Genomic DNA, 20,934 nt, shown 5'->3' with positions numbered 1-20,934 from the left:
TTTTAAAATGTTTGAGTTTGTTTTTATATTTGAAGTTAAATAACTGTTAAGAGATCAATTGAGCTTATTTAAAGGTGCATTATGGAAGTGTGACAGCCAAAACATGTATAGAAATAATAAATGTCTTCTTCATACATTCTCCTGCAATGCCCTGGTCCTGTAGAATGAGCCCTGGCATTTTTACTGTGATTGCCTGTTTTTCTGTAAAATCACAGAAAAAGAGAGACGCTCGGGTCGAGCAGGCTGCTTCATGCGCGTTCACGCTCAGGCATCGCCCGTAGCATTTGCTATCCGTAGCTTTAGCAGCAGAGAGAGAGGCAGTGCCACTTTGTCGCTGTTCCTAACGCCTAGTGACAAAGCTAGCTACATTTCTGAGGACCCTTAGCTACTTTCTGTAGAACTTTCTTCTAGATATTTCCTGCAAATTAGCAACAAAATAGCCATTTTCACTCCAAACCGTTCTTTGGTTTGACGTTGTTTCAGCTGTCATCAAGGATATAAATGTTACAGATGCTTTAGCTCACCTAGTAAGATGTCGGACTCATGCAGAAGACCTGGGTTTGATTCTGGATGTGAACATAGTTTATTTAGAGTTTCTTTTTTACATTAATGGTATATTTTTTTACAGTAAGACATCCAAATTTTTATTTGAGACTCGCCGAACGGCATTGAATTCACAGATAAAAAAGATGTGGGTTCAACTTTCATTTTGGAACAATTTTTCAAGCAAGGGAAGGGAATGATCTGAGCATGCAGGAGGACTGACCCATCATAAACCTTTGTCGGCTGTGCTGAAGAGAAAGCTACAGAATCACATTATTTAATTAATTTGCTGCGCGTTCTCTTTATTAATTTGCCGTGTTCTTCTGTCCTCCGGGGCACGCACACACACGGGACTGTCTCAGCTGTTATTTTTGTTAAGGAGTGTGCACGTACAGTGTGCACACCTCATGCACGAGCTTACTTTTGAAGCTGCAGTTACGCTTTAGGCCCGGGTGGTGATCGCGAGCATAAAAACTTCAAACTTCCTTACAGTCCCTTTAATTTATCTTGCACACAGGGAGTGTCGTCTTTCACAATCAATGTGCTGCTAAAATGTGTGTGTGTGTGTGTGTGTGTGTGTGTGTGTGTGTGTGTGTTGGCCTTAATAATCGGCTTTAGATATCGGCAGCACAATGCTTTAAAAACCCATATCGGTCGGACTCTAGTGTGAATGCAAGTTTAGATTCAGATTTCAATACTCGGTGTTTTCCAGTAATTATTGGATTTGTCGGGTAACTTTTTAAATTCCAAATATGTCGTTCTGGTTTGATTCTGGTTGGAGCAGGTACGTCGGATCGAACTGAAAAAGTTAACTTTGTTTTGAAAGTTTCAACATTTGACACTTTAAATCAACTTCCTGTCGAAGCTTTAAACTCGTTTTATCTGAACAAAACCTCTGAAGGATCTTTGAGATGTTCTCAGATCTCTAGGATTAGTATTGTTTATTTATTAAGCTACATCTCTGGCGGGTTCCCTTAAATAACTGAACAGAAGTTTGTTTCTGTAATAAATTAAATTCTGAGCACATTTCGCTCATCTGGCAGAAAAATATAAACAAAGTATTTTTATTTCAGTTCTGTCACTTTATTCTTTTGAACACACAAGAGTCTTTTAACTGATATCAATGATGAGAAAAACAAAAATACTTTAAAAGTAGATATTTGTGCATGGGGAAGGCTGCAGCGCCACCTGGAGGCAGGATACCAGCGGTGCCTCAGCTCCAGTCTGGTCCCAGTTTCACCTCATTTTTGCTAAGTAGCGCCGTAATTGTGTGGTCCCATTCACAAGAATATGCTGAGTTTACAGAAACAAGTAGAGATGATGTGAGAAGAAGTGAGATGTTCGAGAAACCGCTCTTCTTCCTCGGCTCATGAATACATCGTCAGCTCCAGCCACTGAAAGACAGAAAAGATCGAGTCAGTTTCTGATCGTCGTTATGAAAGTCTGCTAGCCTACATGTACACAGACTGCAGGTCGGTCTAGCCACGCTCTGTTGGAGACTCAGCAGGCCTGAACAGTCTGGTCTGGCCAATCACCGCACTCTATCGCATTGGTGGGCGGGATTAGCACCAGTGCTGCAACAGTGAAACAACAAAGATGGCAACGGCATGTTTGAAACAACTCTGGACTATTTAGACTTGGGTCAAGAGCAGATGGACGTACTTCGGTCCTTTCTTTACAAAAAGGATGTTTTTGCGTCTTTTTCAGAGTATGGAAGACTGCCTTGTTGACCGACATCCATTGCGGTGTGTACGTCCTGTTGGCTGAAGTCCAAAACCACGGGAAGACAGTTTGAAAGACAGCCGTATAAACCGGCCCACACCTGAGCTCTGTCTATGGGTCTTGGGGAGAATCTATAGTCGCATATATAGGACGTAATCCATAAAGAGCAGTGGGAACCGGTCCCTCCTCTGGGTTTCCTCTATCTGCTTCCTCTTCAGCACATCCTGAGCTCCTTCAAAGGAATCTCCTACCATCTTTATGCAGATGACATCCAACTGTACATCTCCTTTAAGCCCCATGAGATGTCTAAGCTGCAGCTGTTACACACCTGCTTAGACTCTATCAAAACCTGGATGGTGGGAGCTTTCTTCAGCTGAATGAAGATAAGACTGAGATCCTCATCTGTGCCCCAGACAAGCTGGTTCCCAAAGTCAGAGACTCTCTTGGTCAGCTTGCTTCTCACACCAAACCTTCTGTCAGGAATCTTGGTGTGACCTTTGACCCAGCTCTCACCCTGGATTCTCATGTCAGTTCTCTTGTTGGCTCTTCCTTCTTCCATCTCAGGAACGTTGCTAAGCTGAGTCCCATTCTGTCCCGCTCTGAACTTGAGACAGTTCTCCACACCTTCATCTCCTCACGCTTAGACTACTGTAACTCTCTTTTCACGTGTCTGCGCAGAACCTCCCTGAACCGTCTACAGGTGGTTCAGAACGCCTGTGCTCGGCTTCTGACCAAGTCCTCCAAACACACCCACATCACCCCGCTTCTCCTCCAGCTTCACTGGCTGCCAGTCAACTTCAGGGTTCATTTCAAGATCCTGGTTCTGGTCTATAGGGCCTTACATGGACAAGCACCATCTTACATTGGTGATCTTCTTAGTCCCTACACCCCCAGCAGGTCCCTGAGGTCCAGTGATCAAAGCCTACTGGTTGTGCAGCACCAGGCTAAAGGTCAAAGGTGACAGATCATTTGCTGCTGTGGCCCCCAGACTCTGGACCTCTCTCCCCCTGAGCCTGAGATCAGTGGACTCAGTGGTCTCCTTTAAAAAGCAGCTGAAGACTCACTTGTTCAAGCTGGCTTTTGTATGACCTTCTTCACCTCTCTCTCTTTATTCTGCTCTCCCCACCTATTCCACCTTCCTCAGGATCCACTGATTTCCCTCTTTCCTGTTCACTCTCTCTCTTTCTTTACATTTTTAAATCACAATTGCCTATTTTTGCTCATTTTAAATATATTTTTAAACGTTTTCTAAATGCTTTTTTATTCTTTTACATTTTTTGCTTTTGTGAAGCGCCTGGTAGAAATGACACTTTCTTCTTTAAAAATAGAATCTCGTCGTTTTTTCTTTATTTCCTCAGACACCTTGTCTTCTCTGAATATTTCTATTTCTCCTCATAGCCGTTTGTCTTCATTTCCTGGCCATTTTTAGATTAAATCACAAAGGATTTTACCCTACTTATTTTCTCATGTTACACAGAACTAAAACATGCATTTTAAATGCATTCATTCATTCTTTACAACGGTGTGACTCTCTAAAGTCGTGGTGGGAAAACCCTGCAGAGAAAGAACTGGAAAAGACCAAAAACAGGTGAATTTACCAGCTCACTCTGTTTAGATGAGACAAAAATATCACCAAATGGAAGAAAAACGTTCTGAAGTTAGTAAGAAACCAGGAGAAAAAAAACACATTTGAGTGCAAATAAGATCAAAATTAACAGTGAATGACCTCCTTGATGTCCAGAGAGATGGTGCCCTTGTTCTCCTTATCCAGAGTTTTAAATGCTCCTGAAAAACACAAACGCAACATTTACCGCACCTGATATGTTTCAGGTTTAAAACCTTCTTTTACAGAAGCATCGCAAGTGATTTTAAGTCTCTGGAGGAAAATAAAAATCCAAGTAAAACAGAATTAATCAAAAGCATCTGAATAAGAGATTTTATTTTGTGAAGAATGGCATTAATGCGGAGACGAGAGCAGGAGGAGGAACTCACTGCACATGGCGTCTAGTCGCACCAGGCAGCCGATGAAATTATCAAAGTCCAGGCTGCCGTTCTCATCACAGTAGCGACGGATAATCAGCTTGTAGAGATCGTCGTTGACGGGGAAACCTGCGAGCAGAACCCTCCTGAGGTCAACCAGAACCTTTCAGATTCTTCATAAACACTCAGATGGAGCAGCTTTTCTTCTTACCTGCATCCTTGAAGGCTCTTGGCAGCTCAGAGGAGCTGATCGTACCTGAATGGTCGCTGTCGTGCTTTAAATAAACTCCCTAGACAAATAAATACGTTTACACACAAACGTCACAGAAAACCAGTCTTCAACGATATCACAGCAACTTAGGTTAAAAGACCCAACCTGCCATCTCTTGATGTTGTTCCAGAGGTATTTAAACTCATGGAAGCCCAGTTTTCCTGTGGTGTCGCTCTGCAGGGCGTCGGGTCAAAGGTCAAACTCAGGAACAAGTGCTGGACACCCCGGTGTTTTAATGTTAAAGGGGACAAAGAGTGCAGTTTATCAGCACCGCTTTGAATCTCTCTAAAGCTGGGCGGACACAGCATATTTTTTAGGGCCGACGTGTTGCTACCAGACGTGCAGTGTGAGCCGTCAGGTCGCATCCGAGAACCGGGTCGTGCAGTGTGAGCACATGGCTCGTGAGATCTGCCCTGCGAGGAAGTTGCACAGTTTGAGCTGAAGCTGAACGCTGCGAGTGAAAAAGTCGCAGTGTCCGCTAGGCCTAAGCCGGGCGTACACTGTGCGACTTTTTCAGTTTTCTGAGCCGATTTTCCACTCGTGCGAGAATCCACGAGATCGGGGCGAGTTTTGCGCTGAGCGTCGTGTGTGAGTGTACAGGGGGTTACGAGAGGCGATTAACACCACGTGACCAGCTGCCGATCAGCAATCGTGAGCTCAGACAAACTTCTGGCGTGTTTAATATTTTGCTCGTCCCTCGTGAGGGTATCGCACTGTTGAAGCGGCGCTGCGACCCAAAAAGTACCAGAACCGCTCATGGCGCATGCGCAATCCTGCATCAACACCGCTCGCCCGCTATTTCCCTAATAACACACGCTGTTCATTTCTATTTCTACACATTGTTTTACTCACAAAGATTGTCAAGAAAGCGTGTTTGTCGTGTTCATGTCAAATTAAACTGATCACAAAACACAGATTTACTTTCTTTATTTCGTTTTCCTCATCCAACCCCCATAAATCCCTGTGTGTCCTCCTGCAGCACTCCCGAAGGACAACAGGCAAAACAAGACAAAAAAGTCTGATGTGTTGAGTAAAAACTGCTATTTTTAGCATATTTTTAGGTCCGACGTGTTGCTACCAGACGTACAGTGTGAGCAGTCAGGTCGCATCCGAGAACTGGGTCGCAGTGTGAGCACATGACTCGTGAGATCAGCCCTGTGAGGAAGTCGTACAGTTTGAGCTGAAGCTGAACGCTGCGAGTGAAAAAGTCGCACAGTGTCCGCCCGGCCTAACAGGAATTTTGGCTTTCAACTGTCCCAGGAGCCCTGATACAAGCCACCCAAGACCCCCCAAGTCAGCCTTGCTGTGAAAAGAGCCGTTTACTCCTCCCACTTGGCCAGGAAATGAATATGCTAGTGAGCTGCTTGCTGATTGGTTGGTTTAAACCAGAAGGCCTCAGTCACTGGAGACTGCAGATTGGAGGAGGAAGGGCTCCTCCACATTGTGACGTTTTCATGAGAAGTTTCTCAGAAAAGAAGTTTTTCTCTATTATTTTTAAACTTTCTAATTTACATAAAAAGTAGGTCACACACAGATTTGACTTTTTGGCGTGCTACTTTTGACCCCCCAAGCTGTTTTTAGTCACAAACAACAAGAAAATGTTGGTTTAGATTCTTTGTCCCCTTTAATGCGGCCTCCGTGATCACGGTTCTACTTTTATGTTTATACTAATTTATTCGGGGGCGGAGGATACGTCCATGACAGCAACCATGCTCTTGCAGGACTCTATGGTGAATCCGTCAGTCTTCAGGCTCCCGTCTGTCAGGTAAGAACATCAAAAAATTACAGTCAACACATTTCTGAACAAACTATATATTTATAAAACAAACAAGAAAAAAATCAAGAAAATCTTTATGAATTTGATCTGAAGCAGTGATCGAGGAGGAGAGGATAAAATATAAACGTGTTTGGCTCACGTTTGGACACGACCTTGTTCAAGATGTCCATCAGCTCTTTGGGGCTCACCTCCAAGTCCTGTTCAAACACAAACCGGGAAACGGATGGATTTCACTCCAACCTGCTCTCGGACCCAGAATCAAAGCTCCCTCTGGAGCTTAACTCCTCAGTGACACGCCGGATGTTTAAAGATGTGGGGAAATCATTTAATCAATATATTTGCAGTGGTCTGGTAGGAATGAAGGCCTTGTACGTGGTTGTCGGGAGCACATTGGAGGAGTTAGTGCGAAGAAGGATTCTCCAGAGAATCAAGAAAATGATGGACAACCCTGAGCGTCCTCTTCAGTCAGAGGCTTCTTCAGTTTGGCTGCAACACTGACCGCTACTGGAGATCCTTCCTGCCAACAGCCATTGTAATATACGACAACTCTTTGATGACTTGATTATTATTATTATTCTGAGCTACTACAGCAATCAGTTTCCCTCTGGGATTAATAAAGTATTTATGAATTGAATTTACACATGTGCTCCATTTCTCTGACCTAAAAGTTGCACACGTCACAGCTGAGCTTCACACGGCAGGTTTTGGAGTCTGATTGCCCGATGTTTGAACATCTCTCCTCTGATTGGCTAACAGCAACAGGACTCTACCATTGACTCCGTTTGCTCTGCTGCGTTGATGTTTTATCTCCACAAATAAACAATCCTGGAGGGGTTCTGCTGTGTGGTGGAGTTGCTAATGCTAACGGTTAGCTCCAGAGACGGTCTCTGCGGTTTCCTGGACGCTAAACCAACAACAGCTTTCCCCGTCGTGAGTCCAGATGGATGAATCCATGAATGTTAGTGACAGGGTGACGTAGATCTGTCAAGATTTTCTAATCCTAGAGTTTCACCGTCTGTTTTCTATCAGAAGCTACTGCAGGAGGTAGGTGTAGGAGACTATTTTCATGTTAAACCTGCATGACACACTCAGTAACTGATTATAATCAAAAATAATCATTTTAAACATTTTTTTCAGTGAAGCGCACCTTTAAATCCGACAGTAAAATGATAAATGACCCGCACTTGTATAGCGCCTCTCAGAGAAAGGACTCCAAAGTGCTTTACACTACAGTGTATCATTCATCCATTCACACACACTGGTGGGGATGAGCTACGATGTAGCCACAGCTGCCCTGGGGGCACTGACAGAGGCGAGGCTGCCGAGCACTGGCGCCACCGGTCCCTCCGACCACCACCAGCAGGCAACGTGGGTTAAGTGTCCGGAGCCGGGATCGAACCTGCAACCTTCCGATTACTGGACAACCCGCTCAACCTGTTGAGCTGCTGCTGCATGTTTCCTTCATCATCTCAGAGTTCAGTGGAATAAAAACATCAGAGCGGTTCTGGGGAAGTCCCACAAACAGGGGGTGTCACACCAGAACCGAGCGCGACTCACACCGTTTCCTTCTCTCTCGCTTTTATTTTCATCCCATTTCTGACTCTGAGCCTCAGATTTACTGTTGCTGCCAAATAGAACGGATTCCTCCTGAGCTGGAACGTAGACAATCTGAGCTTTTTCTACCGCTTCCTAAGAGACTTGAGAAGGTTTGGAGCTCAGACTTTTTCCCCACATTGATGTTTAACAGAAACGTGTGACTTGGTGACTACATGTCATGGTAAATGGTAAATGGCCTGTATTTGATAGAGCGCCTTCTAGAGACCTGGAACCCCCCAAGGCGCTTTACAACACAACCAGTCATTCACCCATTCACACACTGGTGGTGATGAGCTACGATGTAGCCACAGCTGCCCTGGGGCGCACTGACAGAGGCGAGGCTGCCGAGCACTGGCGCCACCGGTCCCTCGACCACCACCAGCAGGCAAGGTGGGTTAAGCGTCTTGCCCAAGGACACAACGACAGCGACAGACTGAGCGGGGCTCGAACCTGCAACCTTCCGATCACGGGGCGAGCTCTTAACTCCTGTGCCACCGTGGTTGGGGGTGAATTAAACGCATCACAAGCTGCTGTGTCCCAGTTTGGTTCTACACCTCTAAACATGAACCAAAACCAGCTGGTACCTGGACCAGGAGTCAGTCCTTAACCCCTCTCACCTGGCCCCACCCACCTACGTCTCAGACAGGTGAGATTCATCTTTAACTTCACCATCCTCATCATCACCATCATCGCCGGGCTGTTTCTTTTAGAGTAAATCCACCCAGTAAGAGCTGGTTTAACAGGTGGACACACCCTGGTGACTCTCTCCCTCTCTCTTACACACACGCACGCACACACACACACACACGCACACACACGCACACACACGCACACACAGCGCTGCCCTGTGAAAAGACGACAGGAATGCAGAGCAGACTGAAACGCCCTGCAGCTTCATGCTTCCCCTTCAGACACAAGAAGCTTCTGAAGGAGGACGGAGAAAGAAAAACGTTCCAGACGGGCCAGAACCTCACAGTGAACTCTGCCCTTTCGGCCTGAACCGTCTTACTTCTCAGTGCAGGTCATTAAAAACCTTAATGATCAACGTGTCTGCAGCTCCGAGGTTCATTTGCTCAGTGAAGCTTCCAGGATGAGATCAGATGAAATCATTCATCACAAACCAACTGTGAGAGTCTCCTAACATCTGATCATAAGCACTCAGAACCAGAATCTATCTCCTGGCCCAGTTCTTCTGATGATGATGATGAGGGGTTTATTTATCTAGTGATGAAGGCTCTGGCTGCAGAACTGGTCTGATGGAATGAAGAACTGGACTCCGAGAGAAACCCTGAGGTAAGGGGTGGAGTCAGCAGGTAGACAGGTGTGATCACCTCCTATAGGAACCGCGTTCAGAAACAAACCCCACGTTCAGCCTGGATTAACCAGATTAACCTGCTGCAGGACGAGACAAGAGCGAGGAGCCGGCTCCCAACACAAACCAAAACCGAACAGCTGAGCTCTGAGGACAACCGCAGCAGAAATAAGATGATTCCAAATGCTAAATATTTGCAAGGATTTTCCTTAAATCACCAGATTGGGTTCATCTAATCCTAAAAATCTGCAATAAAAAAGCATAAAGTTCAACAGGGTTAGGGTTCTTTCCATCATGGGACTTTTCAAATGACAAAATGGACCCGCGAAATATCGCACATGAGATGCTCACATAACACAAACGTGATCAAAAGAAATATTTCTTTATTTATCTTTGATTCGTGGCCTGTTGGCTTGCCATAAAGGAGACCCAATGTTTCCGTTTCTGCGGTTTTGGGTCATAAAGGGTTAAATCTGTCTGACTGGCTCCACTTTAGAAAACCCACTGATGTGAACAATTCATTTTCCTGTGATTACGGATCAGACCACAGCCCGCGTTTGGATGCGAGACTAGGAGGTGCAGATCCGACCCAGACCCTGGAGGTGTTGGAGCGGAGCTCCGCGAGGGGAAAAGACGACGTTTGAACTCACGTCTCCAGCCAGCTGTTGGAAAACTCTGCGGAACTGTTTCTCCTCGTCGCTTTCATGCGCCTCGGCGCGCTGCAGGGGAGGGCGAGGAGGCGGCTGCAGAAACACAGAAGAAGCTTCTGTTGATTCATCTCATCCTCACAAGGCTTATTTATTCATCCAAACTTTAGATTCAGCCAGAAAAATACTAGAGCGAAGACTTTGTGAAGCTTTTTGGTAAATATTTACTGATTAATACTAATTATTATAATTAGGATCGATGAAAACAAACTCAAATCTTCGAGTTTCTCCTACAACAAGCTGAAGGAAGCTCTTTTTGTAAACCTGTCAGGGTTTAAGTCTGACTTAAGGGTCTGGCTACACACACAAACAGGCTGAAGGCTGTTTTAAGCTTGGTTTAGGCTTGACGCATTCACTTTCCGCTTGGTGATGCGGCTCGCGGATGGAACGCGCTTCACAACTCGCAGCGTTTATGGTTCATGCGGCTTGTCTCTGCGGTGAGCCAATATTCTCCCAAACTGTAGGGGGCAGCATGGAGCTCTACGGCATGCATCCAACACTACACCATAGTAGAAGTAGAAATTACTGTTTACAACATGGCATTCCAGCATTTTTAACAGCGTCCTCGTCTTTTCCGACAGTGCGAGCTATTTCTCTCCAAGAATTATTAACAACATGTTGATCACGGTGATCTCTGAGAGCTGAATCATACAAATGTCTGTATTTACCAACCTCTGCCATACTAGTTCTTGCCAGTCTGCCATGTTTTTCCGCGTTTGACTGTCCGCGTGGTTAGAACATTCCCTAGGTGCGCGGTGCGGAAAGTTTGGGTCGTGAGGAGGCGCGGTGGAGGGGCGTGGTTGTTAAAATGACGCAATTTCGCCGCGCGGAGCCGCGCAAACCTCGCGGACACATCAAGCATAAACCATCCTTTAGAGTTTGGACTCAAAAAGCTTTTTGATTGACGGAAAAGAAACAATATAGAAAAGCATGTTTGAAACCAGCAGAGTTGATTTTTGCACAACTCGTTTCATGGGTTTGTATGCGAGATGCACCGATTCTGCTTCTGACCGCTGATACAGATACCTGTGACCTGATACTAGTTTGGGCAGACTCGTATTGATTAAAGATTTTAATTATTAGAATCTAATTTTTGTTTTGGCATTAACTCATTCACTGCAAATGACGACTTGTTTATGCACCATTCAACCTCTGTTGGACTGCCTTGAGGACATCAAGCAATGGCTGGCTCAGAACTTTCAGTGTTTCAACGAACACAAGACTGAAGTTATTCTGTTCACGCCACCAAAGACCCCAGGAGGTGCCCAAGGGCTTGATTTTGCCACTCTGGCACCGCATCAGAAGGCGGTGGTCTCTAACTTAGGGGTAAAACTGGACGCAGATCTCAGATTTGATGCTCAGGTGAACAGTGTTGTGAGATCTTGCTTTTTTCATCTACGCCGCATTGCGAAAATTAAGCCTTTTCTGTCCCATAATCATTTGGAAACTGTAATCCATGCCTTTGTTACCTGCAGGCTGGATTATTGTAATTCGCTATTTGCGGGGCTTAGACAAGCTCCAGTAGCACGCCTCCAGGCGGTTCAGAACTCTGCAGCCCGGTTGTTAACATCTACCAGGAGGTCTGAACATATAACACCAGTCCTACGTGCCTTGCATTGGCTCCCTGTTTTTTATCGCATCATGTTTAAGATCCTCCTGTTTGTGTTTAAGGCGTTAAACACAGGGGCTCCAAAATATCTTTCCGATGTCATCCACCAGCATGTCCCGGTGCGTTCCCTTAGGTCAGCTGACCAGAGATTACTAACTGTGCCTAGGTACAGCCTGAAGTCTCGTGGTAGTCGAGCTTTTTCAGTACTTGGACCAAGTCTCTGGAATGAGCTGCCAGCTGATGTAAAACAGGCCAAGTCATAAGAAACCTTTAAAGGAAGACTGAAAACACATCTGTTCTCGCTGGCTTTTGGACGTTGAAGTTGGGGGAAGTAGGCCGGATATGGAATGTGAACTGGCACTCAGGTTTTTGTACTGTATTTTAAAATGGATTTCTTATTGTATTTTTATAGGATTTATTACGGTATTTTACAGGGATTTCTTAGTGTATTTTAATGGATTTATTAATGTATTTTAATGGTCATATCTCTGTCCTATTGTGTTGCATTTTATTATTGTACAGCGCTTTGTTTGTCCATTCTGGCCATGTGAAAGCGCTCTATAAATAAAGTTGATTTGATTTGATTTGATTTGCATTTTTTTACTGTGTGAGCGTCGGACGAGCCCCCGCACCGTGTGAACAAACATCACAGCTCTAAAGCCGATCTTCATCCACATACGTCACACGTCACGTGATCGGGAAGCAGAAAATTCATGTGTTAGGAGATCGTTTTGGGCCGTTGCTGTTAAAAAAAAAGTGAGGCGCGAACCGGAAAAGCTTCTGCCGATCACAATTCAACAACGGATTATGAAAGAACGGATAACGCTCGAAACGCGCGGATTCTTCCTGATGCAAGAGGTGAGTCTCCACTTTGTTTTGGTTGTTTTGGCGTCGACGTCATCCTAGCGCGCAACGTCCTGTGACTCTTAAAAAAATCAGTAAAAATGATGAGAAACGCTGGCAGTGAATGAGTTAACCCGAAATCCAGGTCATCCTTAGCACCGATGCTGAGTGAAGGCACATCCGAGGACTGGAGTAAAATTAAACAAAAATTCTGATTGGATGGACAGATTTTGTGCGATTCTTTTCATAAGATTTCTTTTTTTTTTTGCCACTCGAACTTTGTTGATTTCTTTTCAAATACAGAAGTCGAACTGTTTATTTTTCTTCTTTTGATCAGTAATGAAATCCAGACGTCTGCCATTCTTTCTGGAACCCTAATTAATGAGCTCGACACACCGGAGGGGACATCGCCTCTCCTCCATTCATTTTCAATGAGACGTGCGCGACAAAGCGATAATCGCGGGTCTCCCTCCTACCAAGTGAAACGTGCGTGTGAAATTTTGCGCTCGTGCACGTGTCGTGCACAGGCGACCCAGCGACGCGATCCCAGAAAGTTGAAACATTTTCAACTTTTCATCGCTGTCGCTCGGACGAGGACCAATCAATGTAGGTTTCATTCACTGACCAATGAGCGGACAGGATGCTCCGTACACCTCCGAACAAACATGGAGGAGAAGTTGATTATTATTATGTTTTATAGTAAAATCAGAAGTAAGATTTCACATAACTCTAGCAGCACCTTGTGAAACATCATATCTACTGCTTTATTAACTCAGAACCGCTTAAATAACCTTAATTACCTCCAACCTGACACAGCCAAACAAAACAACGGAAGTCGACTTCGCCATGGAACAGAACGCGTAGACGGCTTTGCCGCTGCCGCGGGTCGCCTCCCGTGTGTCAGGTAATAAAAGCGACAGCGACAAATTTCGCTGATCGCGGTCGTTTGTCGCCTCCCGTGTCTCGAGCCCCTAACCCTAACAATCATCGTAGCCTGAACGTAAAAGTGGAAAATAGCATGAAGACAAAGAAAACAAACTAATTTAAAAAAAGAACGGCCTTGAACATTTAACGGATTTAACTCGGTCAACAGTGCAACTTCTTTAAAAAAATAAATACCCTCCAAAAACCAACATGGCTGCTCCTGTAGGTGGGTCTAATGGCTTCACTTTTCAACAGCAAGGTGAAGACTCTCGGTTTACGTTTACACACGTCTACGATCGATGATAGATCTTTGGGGTTTTTGTGACGCGTTTGGAGAGTACTTTGATTGTGGATTATTTATATAAATAAATAACTCTGTGGCAGAACTCTGTGGCTAGGTTCCTGACAGGTACTAGATGTCGAGAGCACATTACCCCAGTGCTGCCTGCTCTGCACTGGCTCCCGGTGCAATATCGAGCTAAGTTTAAAATCTTAACTCTCGTTTATAAGGCCCTCCAGGGCAGTGCCCCCTCGTACATTACTGCACTTTTGCAGAGGTATGCTCCGTCTCGGTCTCTTCGCTCAGCCGAGCAGGAACTTCTGGTTGTCCCCCGGTCGAAATATCGATCGAGGGGTTGTCGTGCTTTTTCTGATCTGGCTCCAACTCTGTGGAACGAATTGCCACTGAGCATTAGGCAGGCACCGTCCCTTCAAGTCTTTAAGTCTCGTTTAAAGACTCATTTTTATTTGATTGCGTTTTAGCGCTAGGGTTCTTTTAATTGCCCTGACATTATGGTTTTAATTCTTCTTCTTTTTAACCCAGATGCTTGATTTTATTTTGTCCACCATTTGTTTTTGATCGATTAGTCTTATTTCCGTTATCTCTCTTTATTTGTAATAGTGTTTGCTTGATATTTTATGATTTTATGTTTTTATCTTGCTTTTATGCCCATGTACTGGGAATGTTTTTCTTATGATGATGCTGTTCAGCACCTTGGGCTTCCGATAACGTTGTGGAAGGTGCTCTACAAATAAAATTTGATTGATTGATTGATTGATAAATGTAAAAATCCGACAGCGAGTAAAAGGATGAGCAGAGTGAAGTTTGTGGTGAGTTCTGATCCGGGTTTCAGCTTCAGCAGGCTCTCCGAGGTCGGTACTTACCGGGGGTGAAGGCTTGAATTGAGACGGGTCGAAGTTGCTGTTGGAGGGAGAAACAGGAAGCTGTTAGCTTAGCACTAACACTGGAAGTGCATGGAAACTGTTAGCAGGCGTTGGCGTAAGGAGAACATGCTGCTCACCTCACAACGTTCAAAATGCCTCCGATTAAACCTTTAGTGAGAAACATTTTACCGACAGTCTGAAAAGCAGAGACAAAACAAATGTTTTAAAATAATAAAATGATAAATTTGAACTCAAAGCAGGAAAAAACTAACTTCAATCAGCATTTAAAGCAGAAGAAAAAAAAACAAAAGATCTTATTTAATAGTTTCATATCTTGAAACCTGAACAATATTTTCCAAGATCCATGAATGTCCCAGTTAACGTGTTCTTTATCTGGCTCATCCCTTTAGTTAGTTTTTTTCAATGATTTAGGGGTAACAATGTTCCTCTGAAAATGTTCTGGTACCAGGTGAGTCCACAGAAAGACCCTCCCAGAACAGAACTACGGAGCACCATCTCCAGCCTTACGGCCACCGCTGGTCCTCCTGGAGCAGCAGAACTTTCCATTCAGCTGCTGTAAAACAGGACGAAGGGAAGTTCCCTACATCAAACAAAAGGACCGGCTTCAGAGCAACAGAAGAACTCGCTGGAGATTAAAGATCCATCAGTTCATCAGCTGAGGAACAGTTGGATCTGCAGCAGCAATGAGCTGCATTGTATGTCAAGCTGTTACGTCATATAGTGCACTCTAACCATCAATGAGAAGCCATTTGTGCTTGAATGGGTTTGTTGTTACCCAAAATCTCACATTTTTCTTTATTTTTACTGTTTTTGTTTTTTATCCAAATCAGATTAAATAAAACAAAGTTTATTTCATGTTGATTGTTGTATTTTATTTCTTAGGACAGAGAGAGACAGAAATGACTGAGTTTACAGGTCAGACTGGATGAAATTGTTTTTATTTTATAAGGACGACATCAGCTGATCCTTCATGGGAATGAAAATACAGTAATATTAATGATGATTTGAAATCTTTATAAGGCTTTTATCTGAAGCTGTCTGGCTCTTATTTAGGACTAAATACTAAAACTAGGCCACATGACTCTGCTTTGCCTGAATTTGCTGCCTAACACCTCAGATCTGGGTCAGAAATAAGCATAGGCGTCATTTTAACCGGGGACGCCGGGGACATGTCCCCGGCAAAATTTGTGATTGGCAGCTGTGTCCCCCCCACTTTCAAAAACGCCTGCTGATGAGGATTTTTGTTTTACCAGCTCAGATCTTATACCAGGGGTCGGCAACCTGTTCCCATCAAAGAACCATTATTACCCGTTTCCCACGGTAATTTTGGACGGACCTTCATAAGCAGTGACTTAAGTGAAGCAGGCAGGTCGCGCTAGAAAATTTCGTTTAAAAGACGTCATAAATGTGTTCCCCCGTCATTTTTATTACTAAAATATGAAGTAAAAACTCACAATTTAATTTTCATTCATTTGTCATTAATATGTAGTCTACACCCGTGCGTTAAGTGGACCATCTTCCAGTAAACGCAAAGCATCCAGTCCACCTCTCCAAATGCATAAAATGTGCATCAGCCGCTAGTTAGGCGCGCGCGCACCATCAGCTGATCAGCCCAGACAAGAGCAGAGCAACTAGAGAAAGAATAGAGGATAATTGTGTCTGGATGTGTCTGGAGATTACATTTTACAGCAGCCTGATCATCATTTAAATACGTAAACCATCACCTGTCTTCTAGTCCACGCTATCAGCATTATTTTAATTGGTGTGTGTGTGTGTGTGTGTGTGTGTGTGTGTGTGTGTGTGTGTGTGTGTGTGTGTGTGTGTGTTTTCCACTTCAAACACTGGTCTAACCAACCAGACCAGCGTGTCCAGTAACATATTAATGTTACAATTAAACAGTTTCACTTCATGTAGGCTAGGAACGTTCCACCTGCCGTGGCCCAACCGCCTCTGCTCCACATAAACTTTGTGCGTGATCAAATGTCTCTACGCTTCATGCGTCTCCATATTAGAGACGGGAACAAGCGCTGTTCAGCCAAAGTTTCATAATTTCATAAAAAGAACACTTTCCAAGTGACACATCCCTCAGAGAGACCGGGTTTCCAGACTATTTCAGTGGGAGGAAATCATCGCATGCGCGTGGTTCTGCACTGCGCTGGAACCCCAGATCTTCAGCTCACTGTCCACCGTGGGCGCTCCGAGCCGCGCTGAACACAGTGTCCAGTATAAAGAGCTCTGATGTTCTGATGGGAATATTTTACCTCCGCGATGTGCGTTAACGATTAAAATGTCAGCTCATCCATGCGCATCAAAGGGCGTCGGGGTAATTTTTTCAAACAGAGCAACATCCTTGAGTTCATCTGTCAAAATAAACAGTCAAATGGAAATATATGTAACCTGCCGTTTAACTGTTTTGCCTTCCTGTGAAGATTGTTGCAAAGAGAAACAATTAAACTTGATTAACCCTAGAGCCACGCAGAGAACCATGCAGTGCGCATGCGGGAAGATTCCTCCCACTGAAGCGAGAGTTTTCCAAACCCTGTCTCTCAGAGAGACTTGTCACTTAGAAAATGTTCCCTGATTATAAACTTTGGCTGAATAGTGCTTGTTCCTGTCTCCAATGTGGCGACACATCCAGGAGCCGTCTGAGGAGAAGCCCAGAATCTCACATCCTCTTCAGCTCATAAAGTGCCCATATGATTACGCACAAGCGTGACCGGTCAACCACCGCAGACCGGGTTGGACCTGTTCAGGTTTACGCAGACAATCTACATTTAGAATTGGCATACAGGTGTAAAATTAATGCAGTAAAATATAAAGCATTTTATTTAAATATCCATTTATTATTTTACAAGCACAGAGAGTTGCATCAGATGGATGGAAGAGCCGCATGCGGCTCCAGAGCCGCGGATTGCCGACCCCTGTGCTAGCCTTCTTTATTGTCCCCAGCAATTTTTAAACCCCACTCAAGTGTATGGTTATTGTCCCCAGCCATTCTGAAAACAAACTGACGCCCTTGGAAATAAGAATTTTTCTGTTCCAGGGTTTGTGACCGAACTGCGTCGTGTTTCCACCCGCGGGTGTGGCGACCTGCAGACCTTCTGGTTATCTGTGTCAGGCTTCAGCAGAACAACAAAACAACAAAAACAACATCTAGAGTCTATCAGAGTAAACCGGAAGCGTTTATTATACTCACAGAGGAGTTTTCTGATGAGACGAGACGGAGCGGGACAGACGGACGGACCGGAGCGGAGAAAAGTTCCACTGTTTAAAACCTCCAGCCCCGCCCACGACACACACGCACGCGCGGGGGTGGGTGGGGGGCGGGGTGGGGGGACCTCCAGGTCTACGCCTTCTGACGCCTTCTGAACCGGTGATGCGTTCAGGCTCAACAGAATAATCTGGCTCTTACAGATTCGTGACTCCACAAACGCAACATCAATCTTTACATCAAAATAATTAAATTGAACACATTTATTTTAATGTCACAGACATTTTCTTGTGAATATTCTGACCTAAATCATTCTTTTATTTATTTTTATTTTTCGTTTCTGGTTTTTCTATTTTTACGAGTAAAATAGATTCAGCTGACAGGATAAATACAGCAAAGAGGCGAAAATCAGAATGTTTAATAAATTATACTTTTTAATAGTAAGTAGAAATATTCCATCTGCACAACTGTTGAGTCTTTGTTTTTCTGCTGGGAACTCATCCTGAAATAATAATAATAATAATAATAATAATAATAATAATAATAATAATAATAATAATAATAATAATAATAATAAATAATAATACAGGTGTTTAAAAAACTTTCATGTACTCAGTTTGATCTTTTTAATACTTGATTGTGATTTATGAATCTGATAAAAATCGTTAAGTAACAATTTCCGCTGTCACTTATTCACAGCAGATTCTGAAGCACAAGTATTTAAACATGTTGGTTTGGTTCATGTGAGGTGTGCCCTGCAGGGTGCTGACGGACCTGTTTGGTGTTCCAACAGAACCACACCTGCTGCATGCTGATCTCTTTCTTTGTCTTTTTTTTCTCTTTTTATTTCAAACAAATAAAACAATACATACAATAATTTCCAACGTCGATAACTTATCACAACCATAGTTGTTCGAAAAGGAAAAAGAAGAAGCAATGCTTATTTCACCTTTCCCTAAATCAATTTACTCATACTTAAAACATTTTAAACATCAGAATATAACAAGTCAAAAGTATCAACATCAATTACAACAACATTAATTTATATTATCACTAGTACATATACAGATTAGTGATCCTCTTGTCAATATCTGGAAAAAATTAATTCTTTATATAATTACTTAAATTGCACTATATTTGTTCTTGTTCTTCCGGCTCTTGGAGAGTTCAGACGCTTTATTCCTCCTCTCCTCCCTGTCTTATCCCCAAGGCTCTTTGTCTGTCTTTGGTTGTACGGCGCTTCTGCATTTTTTCTGGAAACTGGAAATTATTAAAATGGACCGGGTCAGTTGGTCTCTCAACGCGATTGACAACATTTTTTCAACAGTGAGAATGGGAGAAGGGGCTCCCGGGTGCCCCTCTGGGACAGAGCCAGCTGGACACATCATGGACTCCTGGAAACAGCGGAACCTGATCTGCTTATCTCAACTGTCTGTGGAGGATTCTGAAGACGTCTGGATATCCGTGGTGTTGGTGTCAGGTTTCCTGCTTTTTGGCCTGGGAGGTTATCTGGCTTACCAGACAATTACCGAGCTGTTGAGGAATATTGGCTTAATCCCGGAGCTCAGGGATGGATTACACCACGCTGTGAATTCACAGACTCACATAATTGTTGAGATGAGTCGTAAGCCTGGAACTTTGGCTGGAATTCAGACTCTGGCACAGAAGGTGGATTTGATTAAGGAGAAAGTTGACGAATCAGCACAAATTAGGATAGATTAATTTACACCAATTATTGGATTAAGAGAGGTTGAGGACCAACGGAACTTTAAGACAGAGAGGAAATTATCTCTGTCTGGCCCCAAAACAAGTTCTTATCTGAATCTCGTGCCCTTGAGCCTGTGAGGCTGAAGCGAGTACTTCCCCCTCAGAAAAAATGTGGAATGCTGCCGTCGCCATGGCAACTCTGTCTCCCTATCCCAGCCTGGGAGGGACTGCGACCGAAGGCCGCTGAATCATTCCAGGAGTCACTGTGCTCTCTAAAACCCAACGACCTCCTCCCCTGTCCAGCACGCACTGATGTGAGAGTCCCCAACCCTACTCCCCCACCTAGTGGACACTGATGTTGTGTAACGTCTGAAGTCTGCTGCATTTCTGTCTGAGGTGTTTTTTGCATAGCAGAAAGGGTAACTCTGAAGTGCCTTTTTTCCCTCCACCTGAACCAATCCTCATGTAAACCCTCTGATCTCTGTTAAGGTAGCGCGACTCGGGTTGTGAATGACCGCAGTCACCAATTCTTGTCATGTGCCCATGTATGTCTGATCTCTGAACTGTGTGTACTGAAACTCTAATTTCCCTCTGGGATTAATAAAGTATCTTTGAATATTAATTTTAATTGAATATTTAAACTTTCTTTGATTCTTTCCTCAAGACTATTCCGTAAAATAACTCCACTAATTAAAATACACATACTTTTCAATTTCGTTTGCGCATAATGCTGCTTCACATTTCATTCACTTCTCAAATTATATCCACCTTGTTTATATTTATTTTTTGTCTTTCTGCACACAGTTTTTGAACATTTTCAGGCAGTATTTTTTTATTTACTTTGTACATAAATAATGCCGTCCTAAATTCTATCAAATCTTTGAACTTTAAGGTTTGTAATTTTATAAACAAGCTATTTGTGTGTTCATTACATCTCACGTGACTGACCAACCGGCTCGTTTTTGTAACATGCAAAGTGCTTATAGGGTGGTTTTATGGATGTTTCCCCACATTTCAGTGTGCAGTACAGTACAGTGCCTTACTGTTCCCAACACCCCGCTCAGTGCTATTTCCTTTAACATATTTTATGTGAGGTTTCCAACATAATTAGTGATCAAGGATTAGATCCAGAAATTTATTTTCATACACTCTTTCTATAATAATATCATTTATAGTTATTGTCATATGTGTGTGTTTTCCAAACAACATAACTTTAGTTTATATTGATAAATGATAAATGACCCGCACTTGTATAGCGCCTCTCAGAGTAAGGACTCCAAAGCGCTTTACACTACAGTGTATCATTCATCCATTCACACACACATTCACACACTGATGGTGATGAGCTACGATGTAGCCACAGCTGCCCTGGGGCGCACTGACAGAGGCGTTTAGTTAAAGTTTAATGATAATCTATTCAAATCAAACCTTCAGTTCAGCCATTTTTGTTGTTACTAACTTACAAAGATCCTGCAAATTCTCTCCCGAAGCAAAAAAATTGTATCACCTGTAAATAAAACACATTTTAATGCTTTGGAAACCTCACA

General features: G+C 43.6%; 1 protein-coding gene across 1 annotated transcript; it reads right to left on the bottom strand.

The window, feature by feature from the left end:
- Nucleotides 1–1,604: 1,604 nt before the first annotated feature.
- On the bottom strand, nt 1,605–17,778 carry capns1b (calpain, small subunit 1 b). The gene is made up of 11 exons (XM_015950804.3): nt 17,666–17,778; nt 14,586–14,644; nt 14,449–14,485; nt 9,852–9,944; nt 6,433–6,490; nt 6,210–6,274; nt 4,622–4,690; nt 4,457–4,535; nt 4,258–4,374; nt 3,992–4,050; nt 1,605–1,937 (listed from the first exon to the last, which is right to left on the bottom strand). The coding sequence occupies exons 2-11, from the start codon at nt 14,630–14,632 to the stop codon at nt 1,911–1,913; spliced, it is 651 nt and encodes a 216-aa protein (XP_015806290.1). The 5' UTR covers nt 14,633–14,644; nt 17,666–17,778; the 3' UTR covers nt 1,605–1,910.
- Nucleotides 17,779–20,934: the final 3,156 nt, after the last annotated feature.

The sequence above is a fragment of the Nothobranchius furzeri genome, chromosome 13, assembly GCF_043380555.1.
Source record: "Nothobranchius furzeri strain GRZ-AD chromosome 13, NfurGRZ-RIMD1, whole genome shotgun sequence".
Lineage (NCBI taxonomy): Eukaryota > Metazoa > Chordata > Actinopteri > Cyprinodontiformes > Nothobranchiidae > Nothobranchius > Nothobranchius furzeri.
The sequence above is the reverse complement of the archived record's forward strand: the minus strand, read 5'-3'. Positions and strand labels throughout refer to the sequence as shown.